This window comes from Channa argus, chromosome 4 (genome assembly GCF_033026475.1).
Source record: "Channa argus isolate prfri chromosome 4, Channa argus male v1.0, whole genome shotgun sequence".
Classification (NCBI taxonomy): Eukaryota; Metazoa; Chordata; class Actinopteri; order Anabantiformes; family Channidae; genus Channa; species Channa argus.
Window position 1 is genome coordinate 17,526,042 of NC_090200.1, and position 22,183 is coordinate 17,548,224.

A 22,183-nucleotide genomic window follows, 5' to 3' on the forward strand; every position below is an offset into this window, starting at 1 on the left:
AATGGTGGCCTGAGTGCCAGGCGTAGCTTATTGTTGTGTAGCCTTTATGGGCTACATTAAGTACAGCTGAGTGAGAGGGAAACATACAGTACAATACCCTGAGCTCACACATGTCATACACACAGATTAACTACCTCCCTGGGCCCAGGGCAGGCCTACATCCACTCAACACAAGACCTGGCACATTCCCTCTAACTGTGGACATGGTAAGTTATCCAAGGGTGTGACAATACAGGCACTGAAACTAATTGCAAAAGTTCAAGGGAAAGTTCAGCTGGCATCTGACGAAATGACAAAGGAAAGATACCTGAGACCTTAAGAATCTCACGAATCATTCTTATTAATGCTTGACCTGTTGAGGATTAAGAAGACTGAGCTCACTCTAAAGTACAGCTAGTATTTCAGAGTGATGCTCTACAATCCTGATTGTGAGAGATCAGAGCAGATCATTAAACAGCCTCTCTCTCCACTGCTCTGATCAATCTGAGCAGTAAAAACAACATGGATTACATGCCACCACTGGACTGCTCATTATTGCTGTAGTTAATAAAAGAACACCAAACATCCAAATATGTGCACACACCAGGAAATACACGTGCTCTCGTTCTCAAGCACACGGGCACAGACAAACGGGTACAACAGTCAGGCAATTTGAAAAGCAGTTTTATTCTCTCACTTACCCACTTATAACTACCCCCCTCCCCCCACCTGTGTGTCGGCTTTTTTGAAAGCTTCATAAGCGTCGCCTCTTCAACTGTGTTGCACAGTGTAAAAATAGAGGCCATTATATTGCCTAATGCCTACCTGCCAGCCCTCTATGCTCCCTCCTGTACACAAAGGCTTTTACATGATGAGGTGGCTGACGTGTTCCGCACACACCATCCATTACCATATGTACACTGGATGAGACTCAGCCTGCACAACTTATACTAATGCATGTTTGGTATGCCCTGTGGGGGTGGGAGACATACCCGCACATGTTCACGCACACAAACACACACACAACCCGCTGGAACAAAGAGATGCGCAAACACTCTCCCATACAAATATAATGGCAGTACCGTGATATGCCGCTTGTATTAACAGCAAGATGCTTTTAAAATAAATAAAAACATTATACCTGGCTCTCTCTGTGAGTGTAGGTCCATTTCTCAAAGGCTTACTCCATGTGTGCATGTGTGTGTGTTTATGTGCGACTACAAAAGGGGGGCAATCCTCTACACTGGGGCGACGTTCCTCTCTAATTGCCCCTCTAGGTGCCTGTGCGCTGGAGAGCTGAACTGAGGGTAAACACAGATCTAGAGATGATTAATAGCCAGGGGTCAGGGCGGAGCACAAACAGGCAGAGAGGCTGAGACCTCTCTCCAGTCTACCTCAGCCATCCACTTCTACACACAAACACACATCTGTGCCATTTTTGACAGCAGATCTCTACACGTGTTCACACTCACACAGAAAAATTCCACTAAGATCAATCCAACTCCAAATCCAATTCCTCTGGAGCAGTTTGAGATAAAGGAAGAAGCAGACGGTACAGGCTAGCCAGGGTTGAAGGTGAAGGGTAAAGGTGAAGGGGAGAGGTTAGGGTCATAGTGTCGGTCCACAGCAGAAGTCCTTAACAAGTCATGATCAATACATGACCAGAAAAACCCGAGCTCCTGTTCCTCCAACATCCTTCTGCAGCTGTAGGTGGTCTCCCAAAGATTTTCCTCTTTGAGAAGAGAGAAGCACACCATGCTTCTATTACCTGCCCTCTTTGTCTTCTCTGTCCCCTGACAAACACACACACAGTACAGTATGCTCCTTGCACGCATTTCTATCTCGCACACAACGTCACACACATAGAGCACGGCACATCCACCAGCTGAATGGAGTCAGGTTGGGCGGCCCTTCATTTTTCATGCAAACGGTAATTTAGTGAGACTGCCTATTGATTGAGCGCCGCTTGTCTCCCAAACAATGCCACTTCAATCAGCGGCCTGTGGGGGGTGGGGCTGGTGGGAGGAAGGAGATGGAGGGGAGTAGGTGGGGGCGAGGAGGGAGGGCTGCCGATAGCTGCAGTGACTGATTTAAGAGATGGATAAAAAGCAGATACGTCCCCCGCCCCTGTACTGATTAATGACAGTGGCCAGAGCAGCCCTGGACTATGCATCATGATTTAACCACCAGCCCCTCATCTAAAGATTAGCGTGCACACACACACACACAGACACACACACACACACACACACATACACATACACATACACACACACACGGTAAAAGCTCCCACCAAGTTGGTACTGTACCACACAGAGAGAGAAGACAGAAGAAGGTGTAAAGGGATGAAAAGGAAGTGAAGCACTAAGAAAGGCAACTTACAGTACAGTAACAATATGTCACACACTTAAGGAGTGAGTCCATATTTACAAGCAAGTTTAATTTTTCTTTTGGTCACATGTGTGCACCATCAGCTGGCCAGAGCAGAGCATTAAGGGAGAAAAGTGCAGGCGTTTGATAAATTCTATATGTTATATATACAGTATGTTAAAAAATGTCTACTCCAATGGCCACTAAAAACTCAGCATGATTATGATTATCAATAAAGCTGCCTGTTTTTTCTTCATGCCTAAAAGAGAATTGTCTAAGGAGGCTAAGGTCATGACTTTAAATGTCTCATTTTGCTAGAAGAGCATAAAAACTAAACATAAAATATACATAAATGTATATAAATATACATAAATGATAAAATTTTGATTGAGGGCATTCACAGAGTTTTCCTGCAGCTACTTTGTTATCTTGGCTGTGTGCTTAGGGTTGTTGTCCTGTTGAAAGATGAACCGTCGCCCCAGTCTGAGGCCCAGAGAACTCTGGAACAGGTTTTCATCAAGGATGTTGCTGCACATTGCTGCATTCATCTTTCCCTCAATCCCGACTAGTCTCCCTATTCCTGCCGATAAAACACATCCCCACAGCATGATGCTGGCAGCACCATGCTTTACTGTAGAGATGGTATTGGCCAGGTGGTGAGCGGTGCCTGGTTTCCTCCAGACATTACACTTGGCATTCAGGCCAAATAGTTCAATCTTTGCTTCATCAGACCAGAGAATGTTGTTTCTCATGGTCTGAGAGTCCTTCAGGCAAGCTGTCACGTGCCTTTTACTGAGCAGTGATTTCCATCTGGCCACTCTACCATACAGGCCTGATTGGTGGTGGTGCAGAGATGGTCGTTCTTCTGGAAAATTCTCCTCTCTCCATAGAGAAACAGTGGAGCTCTTTCAGGGTGACCATCAGGTTCTTGATCATCTCACTGACTAAGGCCCTTCTCTCTCGATTGCTCAGTTTTGGTGGCCAGCCCGCTCTAGGAAGAGTCCTGGTGGCTCCAAACTTCTTCCATTTATGGATGATGGAGGCAACTGTGTTCATTGGGACCTTCAATTCTGCATAAATGTTTCTGTACTCTTCCCCAGATCTGTGCCTCAATACAATCCTGTCTCTGAGGTCTACAGACAATTCCTTGAACTTGGCTTGGTCTGTGATCTGACATGCACTGTAACTGTGGGACCTAATATAGACAGGTGTATGCTTTTCCAAACCATGTCCAATCAACTGAATTTCACATAGGTGGACTACAATCAAGTTGTACAAACATCTCAAGGATGATCTGTGGAAACAGGATGCACCAGAGCTCAATTGTAAGTATCATGGCAAGGTTTTCAAACAAACTTGTTTTACGTTGTCATTATGGGGTGTTGTTTGTAGAATTTTGAAAAAATAATAAATTTAATCCATTCTGAAATAAAGCTGTAACATATCAAAATGTCGAAAAACTTAATACTGTTGGGGGTTAACTTAAAGTCCATTCATGCTGTTCCTTGTCCAGCCCATCAGTACTCCTATTCTAATGCAACATAGACAAACCAAACAAACTGGACTCTAATGTCACAGAGTGCTAAAGTGAGGTCCAAAAATATAAAGTGCAATGTAAAGTTGTGTGAGAGAAAACACAGACTCTGTCCTATTAGTTGTGCTGGAAGCAGAGGAGGAGGATTGGACCCCTCCCTGCGGCTGCTAAAATATTCATCAGACTCCCTGAGAGCATGTCTGCTAATAGTTATACATGGAGCAGGAGAAAGAAGTGAGAAGGAGGAGGAGAGAAGAGGGGTGGGAGCCAGGCAGGAGGAGGAGAAATTGGGAAGATGAGCGATGCTCCCTGTGTGCATGTCAGCTAATTCTCAAACATGAAGCACTAGGAGGGAGGGAGCAACACAAGAGGAGAAGAAGAGGGTGGTGAGAAGAGGGGGTGTTTAAATAATATGTGGCTAAAATCACAAGGGATGGACCCAATAGAAAAAACAAAAGTGAGGAAGCAATGGAAACAGAGGAAGGAAGGAAGAAAAAGAAAGAGAGATAGAAAGATAAAGACGGAGAGGGAGTAATCACTTCTTTTCCTCCAATGCTGCCATCCCTCGCCCCTTCAAGCTGCATTCCAGATTGATTAAAAGCCCCTCTTGTAATTGTCAGATCTTGTAGGAACCGTGAGTGTGTGTGTGTGTGCGTGTGTGTGTTTGTGTGAGTGAGTGAGTGAGTGAGTGAGTGAGGGAGTGAGTGAGAGAAAAGGAGAGAGAGAGAAAGGGTGGGGGTGCTGGGGGGGTCATCTGTGTGAAGACTAGAAACCCAATTTCAATCACATCAACCAGTGCAACAGTAGTCACTTCAATAGCCACCAGTCGCTACCACATCAATCAGAACTCCCACTCAAGAAAAGAAATATTGTTAATGTTATTTTGTCTTTACAAACAGCAACCCAGGAAGCCAAGCTCTTTCTATGTCTTCCACTGAAAGAAAGAAAAATTTAAAAAAATATATATGAGCATAAACACACACAAAGTCATTTATCCAGTTATTAAAATGAGGAATGGCCAATGGTGTAGGAGCTGTTGAAAAACCATTAAGATATGGAGACAAATGCAGTGGATCCCAGCCTGCAGTGGCAACCTCACTACAGTAAATCAGACAGTGACGAATATTACCCAGATCAGGCTGCATGCATATGTACACACAAATATGCACACATTGTCGAAACACATGTGCACACACTCATCCACACACAAACTGCATATAATATGTGAGGCACCTTCCAAAAGCTCCTTCAGTGGATTAATGAGCAATTATCCTAATTAAATGCTTCCTGATCATCTGTTATGATATATGGATGATGATTGTGTTCAGAGATGATTAAGTGATAGTATAACAAAGCAGCCTGATATCATTTCAAAGAATTAATGAGCAGTTTGTACAAAGGAACCATGTGGAAATAAGGCCCAAATTAAAGACTGAATTAACTCTGATTCAATCAATTCAGGAATAATTGTGAGTTGCAGTAATAAAAAACTTGGTGCCATTGAATCACAGGTGAAGATGTGTGTTCTGTGTTTTTTCTTTCACTCACAGAAAAAAAAATTAAAAACGAATGGGAAAACAAGTGGATCCTGTGCAAACACATTTGTTGCCAAGTCTTTCTGCTGAGCTTTTTAGCAAATCAATATATCAAACACAATGCAATTTAGCAAACAGTGGATATAATGCAGAAAAACAAATTATGCAAAAAAAAGACCACTTCCAATACAGACACTGTTCAAAGCTGTTCTACTACTGGATGCACTAGGGGCAACTGTGGCACAGGAGGTTTAGCGGTTGTCCACCAATCCCACAGTTATTGGTTCGATCCCTGGCTCCTCCAATCACATGTCAAAGTGTCCTTGAGCAAGACACTAAACCCAACTTAGTTGCTCCCAATGAGTTTAGGCCGGCTGCACCCATCGGTGTGTGATTGTTAGTGTGAATGGGTAAATGAGAAGCAGTGTAAAGCTCTTTAAGTAACAATAGGTAGAAAAGAGCTATAAAAGTGCAGAACATTTACAATTTTAAATGTTATACTCAATGAGAAATATGAGACCTTGCACGAATAAAACATATATGAGTTGTGAGCATTATCCAGATAATCACCTTTCTTGAACACTCTCTCTTGAAAAGCTAACTATAGAAAAGAAAACTCCTTATTATTTTTCAAAGACAAATCTGCTTATATGACCAGCTGATTGTGTTGCTTAGCCTAATGTAAACCAATAAACAAAGCTAACCTTTTAAGTTGGGTCGAAGCTTATTTAAAAGCTCATTGATTAACAGTTGTGATTATTGATCGTGCCATGTGGCCCAGACAGAATTGACAGATCTGATAGTTCCAGATATACAGAGGCAGAAAAGACTGACAGTCAGACAGGGAGAAAGAAGACAGAGAGGGGGCAGGCAGAAAATCTGAAAGACAGATACAAGCAGAAGCACACGCAAGCATACACTGCGCACACACACACACACACACATACACACAAACACAGTTCCTCTTCTCAATCATGTACTAACTTGAAAAGATTATTTGGAGTATCAACTTATCTGTACAGTACTTGAACCTCTTCAATATTTTGCCCTAACCCCTATCTCCCGCTCCACCGCCTGATTCACTTCTCCATGTGGTTCACAGTGCAGAGCAGAGTAGTTGCATGTGAAGGAGATAGTAAGCAGTAATATTCAATTATTGTATGCACGGCGTCCCCGTCCTGCCCTAAATTGATTTCTTTCAGAACGGGAGGCATCGCTCAGCACTGACACACAGCCATGTTTCCCCCATCTCCCACATCCCACGCAAATTACTCCTCCATCTGCTCTCCCTCAACACATCGCCGTTTACCCCTCTCCTCCCTTCTTTCCTCTTCTCTCTGCTGCTCTCTTTCCCTCTCCTCTTCTCCTCTTTTCTGCTCTCCTGTCACATCAACTCCTCGTCTTCTCCTCTGCTCTTCCCCGTCAGTCTACACAGCTATCGGTGGTTGGCACAGGCCCCAGCTCGCATACAGTACGTTTAATCTGCCTTTAATCTCTTTGCATTGTAATGGGAAATGGTTTTGTGTTTTACCATTTGATTGAAGCTGCTAGCCCGCCCCTCACCACCGCAGGATTCTGTGTTTAGGAGTGGGAGGTGTTTTCAATTTTGCCCTTGCTCAAATAGTCTTTTATCAAAGAATTCATATCAGTAATTTGATTCTACATATTAACCAGGCTGTTTGTAAGTGGCATAATAAAAAAATTGGAAAGAGTGGAAAGTGATACATAGACCCAGAGAGAAAAATGAGAACAGGCTTCTTCTCTTCTACTGGCTTTTAAAAAATTACACTGCATTAAACTGCTGCTTAGAATGAGAAGAAAACATTTTTCATTGTAATATTCTGGAGAAGACTAGGTTGATAAATACCTTGTATGTAACTCATATATAAAAACACAGTGTCTGTTTTCACCTGGAGCTGCTACACAGTAGTGAAAGTTTTCTACAGTCAGGTATACCATCATCATAAAGACTCTTACAATTGTACCTTTAATAAAGCCACACAGAGAGGGAGTAGGACTAATCAATACTTCATATAGTGGGGATTATTGTTTGTTCAGTCTCAACACAGATTTAAAACATCTAGGCTCGACAGTCATGTAAAGTTAGAATTGATTTGTTCATAAAACAGTGAAATTTTTGATGTTGGTGTCAGATTTATGATTTTTTTTTCCCTAGCATCCCATTTTTTATTCATACGCACAGTCACTTTTAGAAAGAACAGGCCTGCGGTTAAGGCTGAATGGCATTTACAGTCTCTGATGGTTAAAATCAACAAAGACACACACATAAACACATGCAAAAACACACATGCAGAGATGCACAGTCACACGCAAACACACAACCTCCTCTCTCTCTTATTCTAATTAAAGGGACCTCTCTGCCCTGGGTGTGCGTGATATTGACACTTAGCTCCGTACAATAAACTTTATTGGCAAGCCCTGCTTGATTACGGCACTAAACTAGAATAACAAGGAATATGGGAGGAGGGGACGTGGATTATATACTAAACAGACATTAGTGGGCTCTATTCAAATATCGGGTGCATTTTAATAGGAAACCCTGAAAGGCCTCTGTCTCTGAGGGAGCTGTGTAGGAACCAGTATGGGATTAAGCTGAAATATACTGTGCACAAATAAAAAATGACATGGGTGAAATATAGTCAAGGTAGAAAAATAGAAAAAGGGGAAGAACAGAGATATATATCGAAGGATGGAGGAAGGGAATGAGGGATAGATTTCCCGTCATTAATGATCTATGGAAAATCCTCTGTCTATTTTCAGATATACTGTTAATGGCTGCTCACTGCCATTAAAATCGTTGCTGTTCTGAACTCAGCTATTCACATATTGGCTGCTGCTTCATCTAATATTCATCTACTGGAGGTCAATGGCAGTGGTGGCATGCTTAATTTGTATAAACAAATTAAGGGTGGAGAGATAGAGTTTTAAATTAGTGTAGAGTTGAGATTGATACAGTTTCCACATTTATGGCACTTCAGAAATCCTCAAGACTCTTTTCACTTTAGTTGACCTTTTTTTAAAATGTACCAAAAATAGTTTTGTCTTTGAGCATGCAGTAAAATAAATTACAGTTTATTACATTGAAACAGTATCTACAAACAGAGATGTGTATGTTGTTTGTGGCTGTATGTAGCAAATGCAAATTAACTGACAGAAATGGAAAGCTCATCTCTCCTAGTACTCCAACAGCCCTGGTAAAAGAGGAAGCTTTTAAAAAGAGAACAGGCTCTTTATTATTTTCTCAACAATAGTGTCTCAACCAATACCTGAAGGCAAAGACTTTGTAAAGGCCTCTTCATCCTGGACATTAAATTACCAGCTTACCAGCTAAATCAATTTTACTCCACCGACAGGTGAAGCAGAGAGTGGCGTGTTGTTTTAATTCAGAAGTGCGCACCTTACCATTGTCTGCTTTTGATAATTTGTAGTAAAAAATAATTGACAATATTTGCATCACTGGAACATGTGCCATTAGCAACCAGAGTATGACCCAAGGGCTTCTGACAGAACAAAAATATATGTGTTTGCTGATATGAATCCTTCATTTTAATTCGATAATTTAAAAAGAGCTTGTAATGACAGAGTTATGATTCAGGGGCAAGTGAACCGCTGCTGTCTGTCCCATCGTCTTCTGCCCACACCGATCGGCCCTCTCTGCTCAGTCAGTTGAACTACAATGACCCCTACTGGACTAAAATGGTACTGGGTTACTGCGCTTCCCTAACAAAGAGGTTGCGAGATTGTGAACTTGTGGCTTTGCAACAGCTCTGGGCCAAAACCCCAGAGCAGATACAGAAGGATTACTTCTTGTAACATAAACTCTATATTCTCTGACAAACTCCATGTCAAACTCTTGAAGCGTTTGTTACTGTAGTTGTTTTGACTTTCTTTGTCTTCATTCATTCACACCAATTTTCACACCATAAATTTTTATCCTCCTCACTTTACATTCTGCTTTTTTACTCTCTCTTGAGGCCTTGGCACCCTTCGCTTGGTCTCTCCCACTGGGTGTGTTGGCAGTGCTCTGTCTCTGATTCACCCACAGCGTGCCCTCTGGCTTGACAAGCTGGCACAAGGACATGAAGCAGAGTTGAGAGAGGAGGGCAGGGCAAGAAGCGTGGAGCTACAGACTGATAGAGCCATATATTACTGAAAGAAAGTTATCACAGAATAGGTGAGCGAGCTGAGTTAAGTTATTTGAGGTGCAGTTTTAGGCCTGTGGTTTTTGTGAGCAGGGCAGAAAATGTGAGATTGAAGCGGAGGGAACTCTTGTGGTTTGCATGTGTGTCTGGAGGAGAACATTAGGAGTGAGACACACACACGGCCTCACCTTGAAGAACCACTGACCCCACACACCTTTATTGCATCTCCAATTAGAAGTGCAGGAGGGAGGGAGGGAGAGACACAGAGAGAGACAGAAAGAGAGACAGAAAGAGGGGGAGAGATGTATTTCATAAATGTAGTTCCATAAAGAGCACTGACCCAAATGGCATTCAGTAATTCTTCCCTGAGCCAGAGGAAGTGGGATAATCAGAAACTTCATCAAGCTCACTCCTTCCTTCTCTCCTTCCCTGTGCCTGCAACACGTCCTACTGTCCCACCCTCTGCTGGAATATCTTAAACAAAAATTGTGTGTAATAACTGCAAAGCGTATACGGTGCATCAGGAACATGTATCAAAGAAAATCCATCTATCCCCTCTTCATCGCTTCATTTTAATTAAACAAGTTTCCTCCACTCAGAGCCTTGCCATCTCTCATCTCTTTGATCTGTTCCCATCTGACTCACAATAAAAGAAACTGTCCATTTCCTCATTGAAAGAGTTGTACATACAGTACGGTTTGATTCTGAAGGCTTCCAAGCAGCAATGGTACAACACCGATTTACCGTACAGAAAGAGGCGTCAGAGCACAAACAGAAAAAAACTTTCCTTTTGTCAAACACTACACTATAAGTACAACCCCTTATGGTCCATATAGGTCTTCTAATAAAAGGAGAACAAATTTCTTTTTGAAAGTGTTCAATAAATTCAAATCTGTCTTCATGACAATGTCGGCAATACATATCAAATCTGTCACTGTGCTGAGATGGATATGGGAGGGCAGAAATCTGAAAGAAAATAATACAATTAAAGTGTGTCTCAAGCACCAAGTCTCCATCGATCCATTCGCTCTCTTTTCCAATACACTATGGACTTAACATGGACTTATTCTTTCTTAAGCACAACTGGGACCACTCCCTCTCTCCGGGGTGAAACACTCACACAATGCTTCAAAAGAACATTTTGTTTATATGTTCAATACCAGAAACATCAATAAAATTATCTAATCATTAATTTCCTATTCAATACAAATTTAATGCAGAGCCATGGAGTAGCCAGCTCATATCCAATAAGGACATCTATCCTCAATCACTCAGCTCAGTGCTTCACACACACACACACACACACACACACACACACACACACACACACACACACACACACACACACACACACACACACACACACACACACACACACACACACACACACACACACACACATCAATGGTCCTGTCCCTAAAACAGCTATTCCTCACATTCTGACTCAATACTGTAGAGAGCTGGAAAAGAAGGAAAAGAGCAAATAAGGAGGATGGGTGTGGAGGGAGAAGGGGGACCTATTGTTTCTTAAGCACAGCTGTCAAGGTTACAGTCGTGACACTGGATGGTTACCAGCAGAGCGGACCTTCTCCGATTTTAATTTTACTGAATGATTGCAGATGGGTGAATAGAAAGCGTTTTTACTAATATAGGCACAGCTACTTTTAAAGTACATATGCACTGATTAAATACATCACTTACATCTGTTTGCATGTGTTGTGCACAGTTGTATACGCCCTCAAGTGACATCACTTGACTCAGCATCTGTTAAGGCTTAGGATTAACATTAACATTAACCAAAGAATTAAAAAAAGACAATGCTGCATTTATTTTGATAACTTTCCATCTTGAGGCCAACAATATTCTACAAGTTACTTCTTCACTTTATTATACAGTTCAATAGATCAATATGAAACAATATTCCTAAATATTGTTTTGTAGATAAAACATCCATGTTAAAATGTTCACTGTTAACTGATACTGTACATGGAGTGTTTTGAAGAATAAAGTACCATATAACAGAACTACTTTCCAAAACTACAAGTACCCCACAGTTAAAAACAATAAATGAGTAAATACACTGCACAGTACATGGCACCACCTACAGAGACAGATACATGTATTGTAGGCATTAAGGTAAAAAATATATTTAAGAGATAAAAACTATTCTTCCTATACATTACAGTTTGACTCTGGCTACTGTAAAGATCTCTCGTGTTTTCCAATCAGCAAGCTCATTCAAAGTTTGATTCATGCTGCTCTGGGATACAATCTATAGCTCTCTGTAGCATGTGATTAGGAAATTCATGTAAATGCTATAAGTATTGAATATGACATAGGTGTTGAACCCAGACCTGCCATAACCACAACGTGATACAGATCAGATAGAGCTCCGTGCGTGTGTTTAACATGTTAGAGCTGGCGAGACAACACAGGAGCCAGAGTTCACGGGTCAAGCAGAGTTAAACGAGGTAGACGATTGGCTGATCAGGTCTGAGCGTAATGACTAATCAATGGTTGAATGCATTAGCCTAATCTAATGGACCAGGTGGGAGAGTGCAACGCTAGACGCATGGAACACATGATTGAGCACAACATACAACAGCGGTGCAATCAATAACACATAGAGTGGTCTAACCCCGGGGGGGGGGGGGTCCCCACTACTGGAATGACCTGCTCGACGCACATTTAGGAGGTGCTCTTTATGTGTGTGTGTAAATATGTATGGTTGATTGGTTAGGGGAGGACAGAAAAGGAACCAAGCTGTTTTAGGCTGATTGATTGTATTATGAAATGAAAAGAGGGAAATCAAATCCTTTTGTTTCTGGCCAGGACACGCACCAGTCTGCACTCCTAGGAGGAAGGAGGAGAGAGAGATTCACTAAAAGAAAGAGTGAACAAGAACGCAATGTAACGTAAGTGATTAGTCGTTTTTATTATGGAAAAAAATATGAATGTTCATAAAAGAGAAATGTAAAATACAGGAAATTAATCATCAGCCAGTTTATACATTCAGGGAACAAAGTAGGACCTTGTTTATGCAGTGTTTAGGCTCATTCCAGGAGTGGAGGCAGCCTCTTCTTGGACCATTACTCAGTGGGGAGCATTATGTGAAACTGTTTGTGTGTTAAAAGCATTGTTTAGCTCTCAGGTATTACACTGTAGATTACTGAGGTCACTCACATTTCTAACCCCTGTCAGATGACTGCGCTTACATGCAAACTAAGCAATGCGGAACAATGCAATGACAAAAAACAAAAGTGATTTGTTCACCAAAGCAGAAACCAAGGAAATTTACAATGACTCATAAAAGGTGGCAAAACACTGATCAACTCACATGGAGCTCAACCATGTAGAGATGCATTCTGTAAGAGAGAGAGGGGAGAGAGAGAGAGAGGGGAGAGAGAGAGGGGAGAGCGAGAGGGGAGAGAGAGAGGGGAGAGCGAGAGAGAGAGAGGGGGGGAGAGAGAGAGAGAGAGAGTGAGAGAGAGACAGCGAGAGAGAGAGAGAGAGAGAGAAAGAGAGAGAGAAAGAGAGATGAAAAGTTAGGGACAAGAGCCAGTCAGAGCAGAGGACAGGACTGGGTCAATACTTGCAGCACATACTGCTGACATGGCACTTCCCAACACACACACACACACATACACACACACACACACACACACACACACACACACACACACACACACACACACACACACACACACACACACACACACACACACACTACAGACTTGTACGTGAACATTCACAAGACATAGAGAGACATCACACCAATCAGTCAGCAACTGTCAATATTTAAGAGGAAGACAGGAAAAAGGAGTAATAATGGGTGTATTTGTGCATAAAAAAACAGACACACCCAGTATTTAGGAACTTGACTGACACCTGGCCTCTTTGTCTCTATTTATTTAAACTCTTTTCTTTCTAATAGGATAGCTTTACTGTGACTTGTAACCTGGATGACTGGGAATCACCTGAGACACCTAAAGGGTCAGTTCACCCAGATTACATAAGAATATTTCCATTCTTTTGGTTTCTGAAATGCTAATAATCTGTATGCCTCCCATTCAAATTTTTCTGTGTTTTGTGAATTGTTCATTCAAACAGGGACACCGAAAACTTAAGCTAACGGTAAAAAAGTTTTAAAATAATGTATCAATGCTGTGTGCAAAACAATCTTTTAACCTAACTCTGAAGAACAAATGCTTACAACTATGGTGTTCTTGTATTTCTCCTAAAAATTTTTTAATTAGCACTTAATTAATTAAGCAATAATTAGGTAAACATTCTAGTTGAATTACATATAACATTTGGCATGATTAACATTTTTCATATCTTTTGAATACTTATTCTATGATAGTAAATACATCATATTTTTATATATATTATTAACTGTTGATTGCACAAATACATACTTTTTATCGAAGAAAAAAATCAACAAATAATAATAATTTTTAAAAAATGAAATAATACTTAACCCCCAAACTACCCTGTAAAATTTAGTTACTACATTTTAATGTCTGTACTACATAATCTCATCTCTACTTTTGTTACCTGAGGATTACTATCTTATTTTATTTATTTGTTGTTTCATCTCTATATGTGAGTGTGTGTAGGTGTGTGTGTGTGTGTGTGTGTGTGTGTGTGTGTGTGTGTGTGTGTGTGTGTGTGTGTGTGTCTGTCTGCATGGTAGGTGTCTGTGATAGGGGCCTCTCCATCTTTGAAATGAATTAGCGCGTGGTGCCTTATTGAGTGAGGTGCAGTGTTTAAGTGAAACTGATGAGAGATGTGTGAGCAGTGAGAACTGGGCTATAAGTATGTGGCTGAGGTCACAGGTTAATCCCTATTGATTTACTTCACCGTCTGCATATAGCCACACAGGAAGACAAGGAAGGAGAGGCCCGCTTTACTAGCTATCAAATGCAGGATAAAAATCACTGTTCACACACTCCTACACCTTCACGCACACATACACTGTCAAGTGTTACCTGTGTTAAGTGGGATAAGAACAAGAAAATTAAGTATCATTTAATCTCTAAGTGGGTAGTTAAACACCCTCTACTTAAGATCACAGAGATATGATCATTGGCTTCATTTGTACTTATTATATGGAGCACTTGTTCTCATTTCAAATAAAAACATATTAGGGGCGCATGTTTTTATATGAAATTGCTTTAATATAAGAAACTCAAGTGAACATACAGGTCTGTCTATTGTGCTACCTAGGTCTGAATTCACAGTGGCCCCTGAAAGACCAACACATTAGACCAGTGTGCGTTTGATTAAAAACCAAAATAATTCTCAGACCAACCTGTATTTATAAACAAGCTCTTGACTATTTCACCCCAGAGGAGGAAAGGTGAATTATTACATTAATATGAACAACTATTAATAATGACCCCCCCACACACACATACACACTTTCTCTCCCCACCCCGTGCCCCATCACTCCTTCTCTCCATCTCTATCTCTCTCCTTTTCTCTCTCTCTCTCTGCCTCTAATCCTATCATGCGGGCAATAAGTGTATGCACCATGAGCACATTTAATTTCTGCGGTTGGTTTTCAGCGAGCCCAGAGGTGAGCCTTAATAAGGATCAATGGCACTTTATCTGGGACAGCACCCACTTCACAGCATGCAAATTACACAGCAACCCTTAAAAAAGAAATGGATTTAATTAAAAAATGTAGAACCACAGGCTCTGGAAATTCAATTAAAGGATTTATGCAAAGGTTGGCTAGCTTTTTGTGTTGCAGTTCCTGCTTATATAATGAGCTTTTCATATTAAAAATCAATAGGTAATCTGAGCTAGGGGATCGGCTGCTTATGTACATTTTTGAAATCAATTTGAAAAATAGTCCATCAGCTTCGTGTCACAACAAAGATGTGAGGGAGTGGTTTGTATGTGTCGGGGGGGGGTCAGGAAAGAAGTAGAAGTGCATAGGTGAGGAAGGGGTGATAGGTTCCATCTTTCTCTTCTCAGGGGTTACTGGAGAAAAGGCCTGGTCCTCTAAGGGTAATAGAGATGGAGGGTTGAAGGAGGCAACATGAAGGAGTAGAGGGTAAGTGAGTAAGGATATCTCTTCGGCCAGGTCAGTTTCTGGCTCTTTGGCCTGTTCTGATCCCTTCTATTAGACAGAGAAAGTCCCTTGGCAGCGAGGGTCTAGCTCGCTCTGACCTGTGGCTCTGGGGTAATTTAGCCCAGCCCCAACCCAGACTCAGCACAGACTCAGACAAACCTGGTTGGGGAGACATCCTAATGGCTTCCCTGAGGTGTCTGGAGCTAGAGAAGCATGGAGGATGTGGTGGAGATTTTAAGTAATGTTTCCACAAACAAAACTCAATCCATCACAGAATAAAAAAAAGTAATGTGAAATAGAAGCATTTAGCAGCTGCAAACAATTGCATTTTAAAATGTTTGATTCTTAAAAATTGCTTTCTCCCATAACGTTTAACAGGAGTATTGTTCATGCTTTCTTCACACTCATTTTTTATAACTGTATACGCAGGAGGGGGGTGAATGACTGACTGCATACAGTAGCAGACTGTCAGCATTTGATTGGTTCTTTATTGATCCAGACACGCTCTCCATCACATCAACTCATCCACAATAAACCATTTACACAGTTTCCCTGTGCAATGGACCACATAACCAGGCCTCAGGCCACCTCTGTTCAACCACTCTGTGTGTGTGTGTGTGTGTGTGTGTGTGTGTGTGTAGGTGTGTGTGTGTGTGTGTGTGTGTGTGTGTGTGTGTGTGTGTGTGTGTGTGTGTGTGTGTGTGTGTGTGTGTGTGTGTGTGTGTGTGTGTGTGTGTGTTGGTTTGTTTTCTTTAATGAAATGGTATCTCCGTGGACAATAATCCCAGTAACAGGATTGGGCAGGAACACACATGTCAATACAGCCAAATGGGATTGTATGCTTTTATCCATTCCCACACCAACACATCTTTCTTTCCCTACATCTCTCTCTTTCTCTCAAGTGTAGTGCAACAGCGCAGCAGGAAAGGTCTACTAGGAACATTACATGTACTACATCTAGTACCTCAAAAATGATCTAAAACATGCCTTCTAAAGGAAGTCGGTCTATCATCGGAGGCTAGCATGAGGTACTGCAGATGAACCTCTTACCAACTGGCATATGTAACGGTGTGTCTACACCACAATCTACATTGTGTCTCCAACCAGGAAGGAGCTGAACCCCTCTTGTGTAGCTCCTAATCGTCCAAGAGGACTCTATTACAAGGGCCTGGCAGCTCATCTAACCCCACAGAGGATGGGAGGGGGGTGGAGATTGGGAACTCTGCTCCTCTTTCTTTCCACATGGTTGAGCACCACACAACATGGGCACACGCACACAGGTTGCATGGGTCTGCAGTGGAGCCACCGTGACTGTGTGCCCCACTAGATAACAGATGAAGCACCTGACCTTTTGTCTACAGGAGAGAAACTGATAAAAAAACAATGAAGTAACAGTGGCTGCTGTATCTGGTACCAAGCACCCTATCCGACTGTATGTTTGCTGTATGGTAATGATGTCTTCATTGCAGAATCTGCCTTTGGCATTAACCCCCAAAGTGCAGTATAGAGTTCCTGGTCACAGTAGGTACAGTATGCTCAGCAGAGAAGGCACTAGAAGTTCCACAGCTCAAGACTGAACAACCGTTTCTCTAATAAACCCCTGACTGCTGGTGCCTGGTCAAAAGTTCAGCCTGTGCATATGTAAAAAGGTGGCCTGATGCCCGAGGCAGAATCCTGGGTAAAATAATCATGCTAAAACCCGAAGAAGCATGGGACTAGGCGAGTGCAGTGATGAAACTGGCCCTTGGGGGTACTGAAGTATCTGATTGGACCAGCAGAGCCTATTAGGCCTGTGCCCACAACACCCCCTCCTCTCTTTCTATTTATTATAGTGGATGACGAGGTGATATTGCCCACACTGATCTCATGCACGTCAGCACTGTCTGTGCTTATAGTTAAGGTATAGGTTTGATGAGTATAGGCTGAGTCCAGCTGCTCAGAGCCTGAGGGTACACTAATCTTGTGGGAGCAATCAGTCAGTCAACAAAATGTCACAGGGTCAGCATTACAGCACGACAGGATTGTGACAACTTCACAAAGGTTACAGCCAAACTAATAAATGCAACAATTGCTGCAAATCATTGTGTTCTGTTTACATGTGTGCCTAACCCAAGTTTTGCTTTAAAGTGATTTGCTAATAACTTTTATAGCATAATATCTGTCTCAATCAAATTTTGATCATTAAATGGTTGCAAATAAATTGCAGAAATGTGATAATGGCTGTTGCCTCTCTGTCTCTCTCTCTCTCTTTCTCTCACGAGCATACATACACACACACAAACACACACACACACACAGACACACACACACACACATCACTGCAGGCCAGATCATTCAACGCTGATAATCATACCATAGGACACAGGGAAAACTCCCACTCTAAACACGCTGAATTACAGAAACAGGAGTTACAGGCCAAGTCACACAATCTCTGATAAGTAGATCAAGGCACTGGGAGGGGAACATGATGTTAGTAAGAGATAGTTTGGCTGATTAAAATGTCATGGCTCTTTATAGATGCCTTTCTCAACTCAGCAAAATGGAATCAGCTCTGTACATCAATAGCAGAGTGGGCTGTGCTCCCTACTAATAGAGAAGTTTCTTTCCTTTAAGTGGAATCCACAACACAAAGAATGCAAAATTGAGAAAGTCAAAATATGTTTTGGTAATACGGGCACAAAATACAGTATCAAAAAGATAAAAGTGCAGTTAAAGTGCTGATAAAATAGGGGAGCATGAAGCACACTAAATGAAGCAGGAAGGCATAAAAAGAGTGTATGGCTTCACATGGCATTTCCTCGCCTTCACCACAATGTTCAAATTAAAGATTTAGGACCACATGTAGCTGCAGGTGTTACAGTGGGCTCCATATTGTGAATTCAGGTGTGTTCACTGGTCCGTGCATGTTTGTCTGCTCGTGTAGGGCAACTGTACATCACTCCACCTGTGCTTGTATAAATCAAACCTATGTTTTAAATGAGAAGCTGGTTATTTGCACAAGAACACACACGGGGGCTTTGTGATTGTTTTTTGGAGTCAACATTCTGCTTATGTTTGCATCCCAGAACAATCTCCACGGATCCCGCAAGCGTACGCAAGCAATTAAAGCGATATCATCTTCATATCCCTGCAACCAATAACTGAAATAATATCACTGTTTTATTAAGCCCTTAATGTGGGGGCAGAAGGAGTGAGGAGTGGGATTTTAAAGAGGATACACTTTCAGGGGCCTTATCAACCCTAGATTTAAATAAGAGCAAAGTCTCAGCTTAAGGGTGTGCCTGTGTATCTGTGTGTGGCCTTTATCAGACATGAGTTTTAGTTAATTGCTGTGTCAGCACACCAAAAATTAATTACTAGCTCTACCTTTGTCCTTTAATATTTACTAACATCTACACTACATTTAATTAACCACGTGTAGAAAAGCCATTGCACCATTCTGGAGGAGAAACAGCTCTGCTAATGCCTTCCATGTGCTCACATCCAAAATGTTAACACCCCTCATTTAGACACAGACAGAACACAGAAGAATCATCTACTTAGGGTAGAAATCTGATTAAGAAGCCTCTTCAGTTAATTTTGGTTCAACTAAAATTGAGACAAGCCAGATTTAAAGACAGATGGATATAAAAGAACTGATGAAAAAATGAGAGAAGGTAAAGAGAAACGAGAAAAAAGTCAAACTGAGGAAATGTTCAGCTTGACATTTTGTGAAAGGTGCTGAGGAGCAGTTCCTCTCATCTCTCATCCCATGTCAGAAGGAGGAGGGACAAATGACAGCCCGAGGCTTTTTGTCAGTCAAACATGATGGATAAGGATAACGCTTCACTAAAACTCCACTGTGCTGGCTTTCAACACATCACATTTTCCCTTCAGTGCAAACACTAAATTGATAAAGTATGAAGAGGAGCTAATGGAAAGATGTAATAGTCAAACTAAAGCATATATTAGGAGGCTGTGGAGCCTAAACGGTATCCAGTTGAAAAATCTTACAGAGCAAGGGACACAATATAGACCAGGATAAATCTTAGTGCTGGATTTTATCGTTCATATCAAAAGGGTCTGAGGACGTTAACCTTGTGCACCCAACATTATTTCTTAGGCACACATGTGCTTTGAACACTCTCATACAGTCATTTATTGTATACACACACATCCACATAGAACCTTTTGCCCCCCTGAGTTGTAGTAGAAGCTGTACTAAAGGCTAAATGCCTTTTAAGAAAACTTCAGCAAGAAGTTGTCTTCTTTTGTCTTATTTTTTTTTTATCTATTGACAGCAATAAATGCTGTATATAGTGATGTGTGGTTAATAAGTCAGGCAAAAACACTGTAAAACAAAAGTATTGAATTGTATTGAATGAAGAAAGTCTCAGCAACTTGAGCGTCATGTCAACACCCACTCCCTGGCAACGCCTAGAGATTCTGTTAACAAAATAGCTATGGTCTTGGATCTTAAGTGTAACCTCTACAGGAACATAGTTCTAAGTTCGGTACAAATTCATCAAAACATCCTTGGACAGTACACACAGCAATGTGACATCCGTGAAATTGGAGCACACCGTCCAATTCTCTCCACCAGCATGATAGCCACAGCTGAGGCTCTGGCTGATTTAAATAAGTACTGTTCATGGGTTTACATACTTCAAAGCACTCCTTACACCATCTGACTATAGCTAGTTACTGTAAGTTACTATTAGAAAGTATGAAGACATACGTACCCTAACAATCAAATGATACAACTGATCAGTTCCTCATTCATCTTTGCCTAATGGTCTTGCACAAGCTACAATTGAAAAAAGATAAAGCTTTCTCAATCACTGTCCACATAAGCACTGAACTCACCCAACCTGACATACAGAGTCCCAAGGGTCTCCTCTGACCACGACTAAAGACTTGAGCAAGGGTGGATACTCTGAAGTACCCTTCAGTGCATTCAGCAGGCATAACAGCATGACAGTCATGTCCTTCATCGCTGCAAAACAGCAAGGCATGCTGCATAACACTCTCTGACTGAGAAAAAAACATGCTGCAATGCCAGGGGCTCATGAGGACCATTGCTGCTTGCCCTACCAGCATCTGTTGACCCAAAACACAGCTTGAACCATCACCATCACAATAAAGTGTCAATTCTCTGAGGGCATCTGGTTTAATTGTTGCATCAAAATTGAACTTGTAAACTGATTTAAAAAAACAACACAGGTCCCTGCAGCATAGCACCTGGCCTCCTGCTTTTGTGTCTCTCAAACATCCTATAAGGAAGCCTATCTTTACTGCATCCCTACTTTCAGACAGGTGAGTCTGAGGTGTTTAACATGACTCAGAACTCAAACACGATGCATCTGAAAATATCTGGTGATATAATTTCCTAGAGTACATTATTGCTAAGATTAGAAATCTTTTCAAATGGATACATTTTTATTCAACTCAATTCAAAGAAATGTATTGATCCCATAGGGAAACTGTGGTGTCTTGTTACAGCTGCTCTCTGCAAGAAAAGTAGAAAAGAAAGGAAAAGCACCTCAACCAAACCAAGGAGAAACCACATAGACCATTAGATAAATATAAACCACTGAAATACAACTAAACACAAAATCAGATAAATGAGGTAAATAATAATTCACCTTAAAAATAAAAAAATCAATAAATCCTTTTTACAGAAGGGGGATGAGTTGAATATTTTAGTGGCCTCTGGGATAAAGGATCACCTCTGTCGTTCTGTGGAGCACTTGACTGTGATCAGCCTCTTTCTAAAGGTGCTCCTCTGTGGAGCCACAGTGGAGTGGGCGGGAGGGATTGTACAGGATTGAGAGGAGTTTAGACAGCATTCTCCTCTCAGCCACAAACATGCAGAGGGTCCAGCTTCTACCCTAGAACAGAACCAGCCCTCTTTATTAGTTTGTCTAGTCTGTCATTGTCTGCCATCTTCATATTGCTGCATATTGCCCCAGCAAACCACAACATAGAAGATGGAACTGGCTACCACGGACTCATAAAATATCTGCCACATGGTGACTCAGTTTCCTTAAAAAATACAGCCTGCTCTGTGTTTTCCTCAGGATTGGTGCTGCATAAACTGATCAATCAAGTTTATTGTCCAGGTGGACAGCCAGGTATGTGTACACCGAAACCATCTCCACCCACTCTCTCCGTATAGAGAGAGGATTGACAGAGGTTCCGGACTTTCTAAAGTCCACCACCAGTTCCTTAGTTTTGCTGATGTTGAGCCTGAGATTATGCTCACACCAGTTAACAAAACTGCCCACCACTGATCAGTACACTGATACATCGTACAACCACAGAGTCATCAGAAAACTTCTGAAGGTGGCAGGACTCTGTTTCCACAGTGCATTTACTGCAATCCAATAGTGGCAGTACACAGGATTCAGAATATTACCTACCCTTGTGAGAGGTTAGGAAACAGGCTGTCAGAGATAAATAAAAAAGTGACAGGAGGAAAAGGAAAATAAGCCACAGAATACATCTCTCACTTTGAAACCTAGAGTGTTCTTCCTGAGCC

The 22,183-nt window shown here is 41.6% G+C and overlaps 1 protein-coding gene across 6 annotated transcripts in view; it reads right to left on the reverse strand.

The window, feature by feature from the left end:
- Positions 1–22,183, reverse strand: part of wwox (WW domain containing oxidoreductase) — a 123,963-nt gene that overhangs the window by 60,054 nt on the left and 41,726 nt on the right. The window contains exons 9-10 of one of the 6 annotated variants that reach the window (XM_067500860.1): positions 12,919–12,946; positions 11,082–12,434 (exon numbers count right to left, since the gene is read on the reverse strand). The exons of 4 other annotated variants lie outside the window; for them this stretch is intronic. In XM_067500860.1, coding sequence (XP_067356961.1) covers positions 12,926–12,946 — 21 coding nt within the window. In that variant the 3' untranslated portion in view covers positions 11,082–12,434; positions 12,919–12,925. Of the gene's footprint in view, positions 1–11,076; positions 12,947–22,183 lie in introns of those variants that run through there. One more of the 6 variants, XM_067500859.1, reaches the window with a different exon arrangement.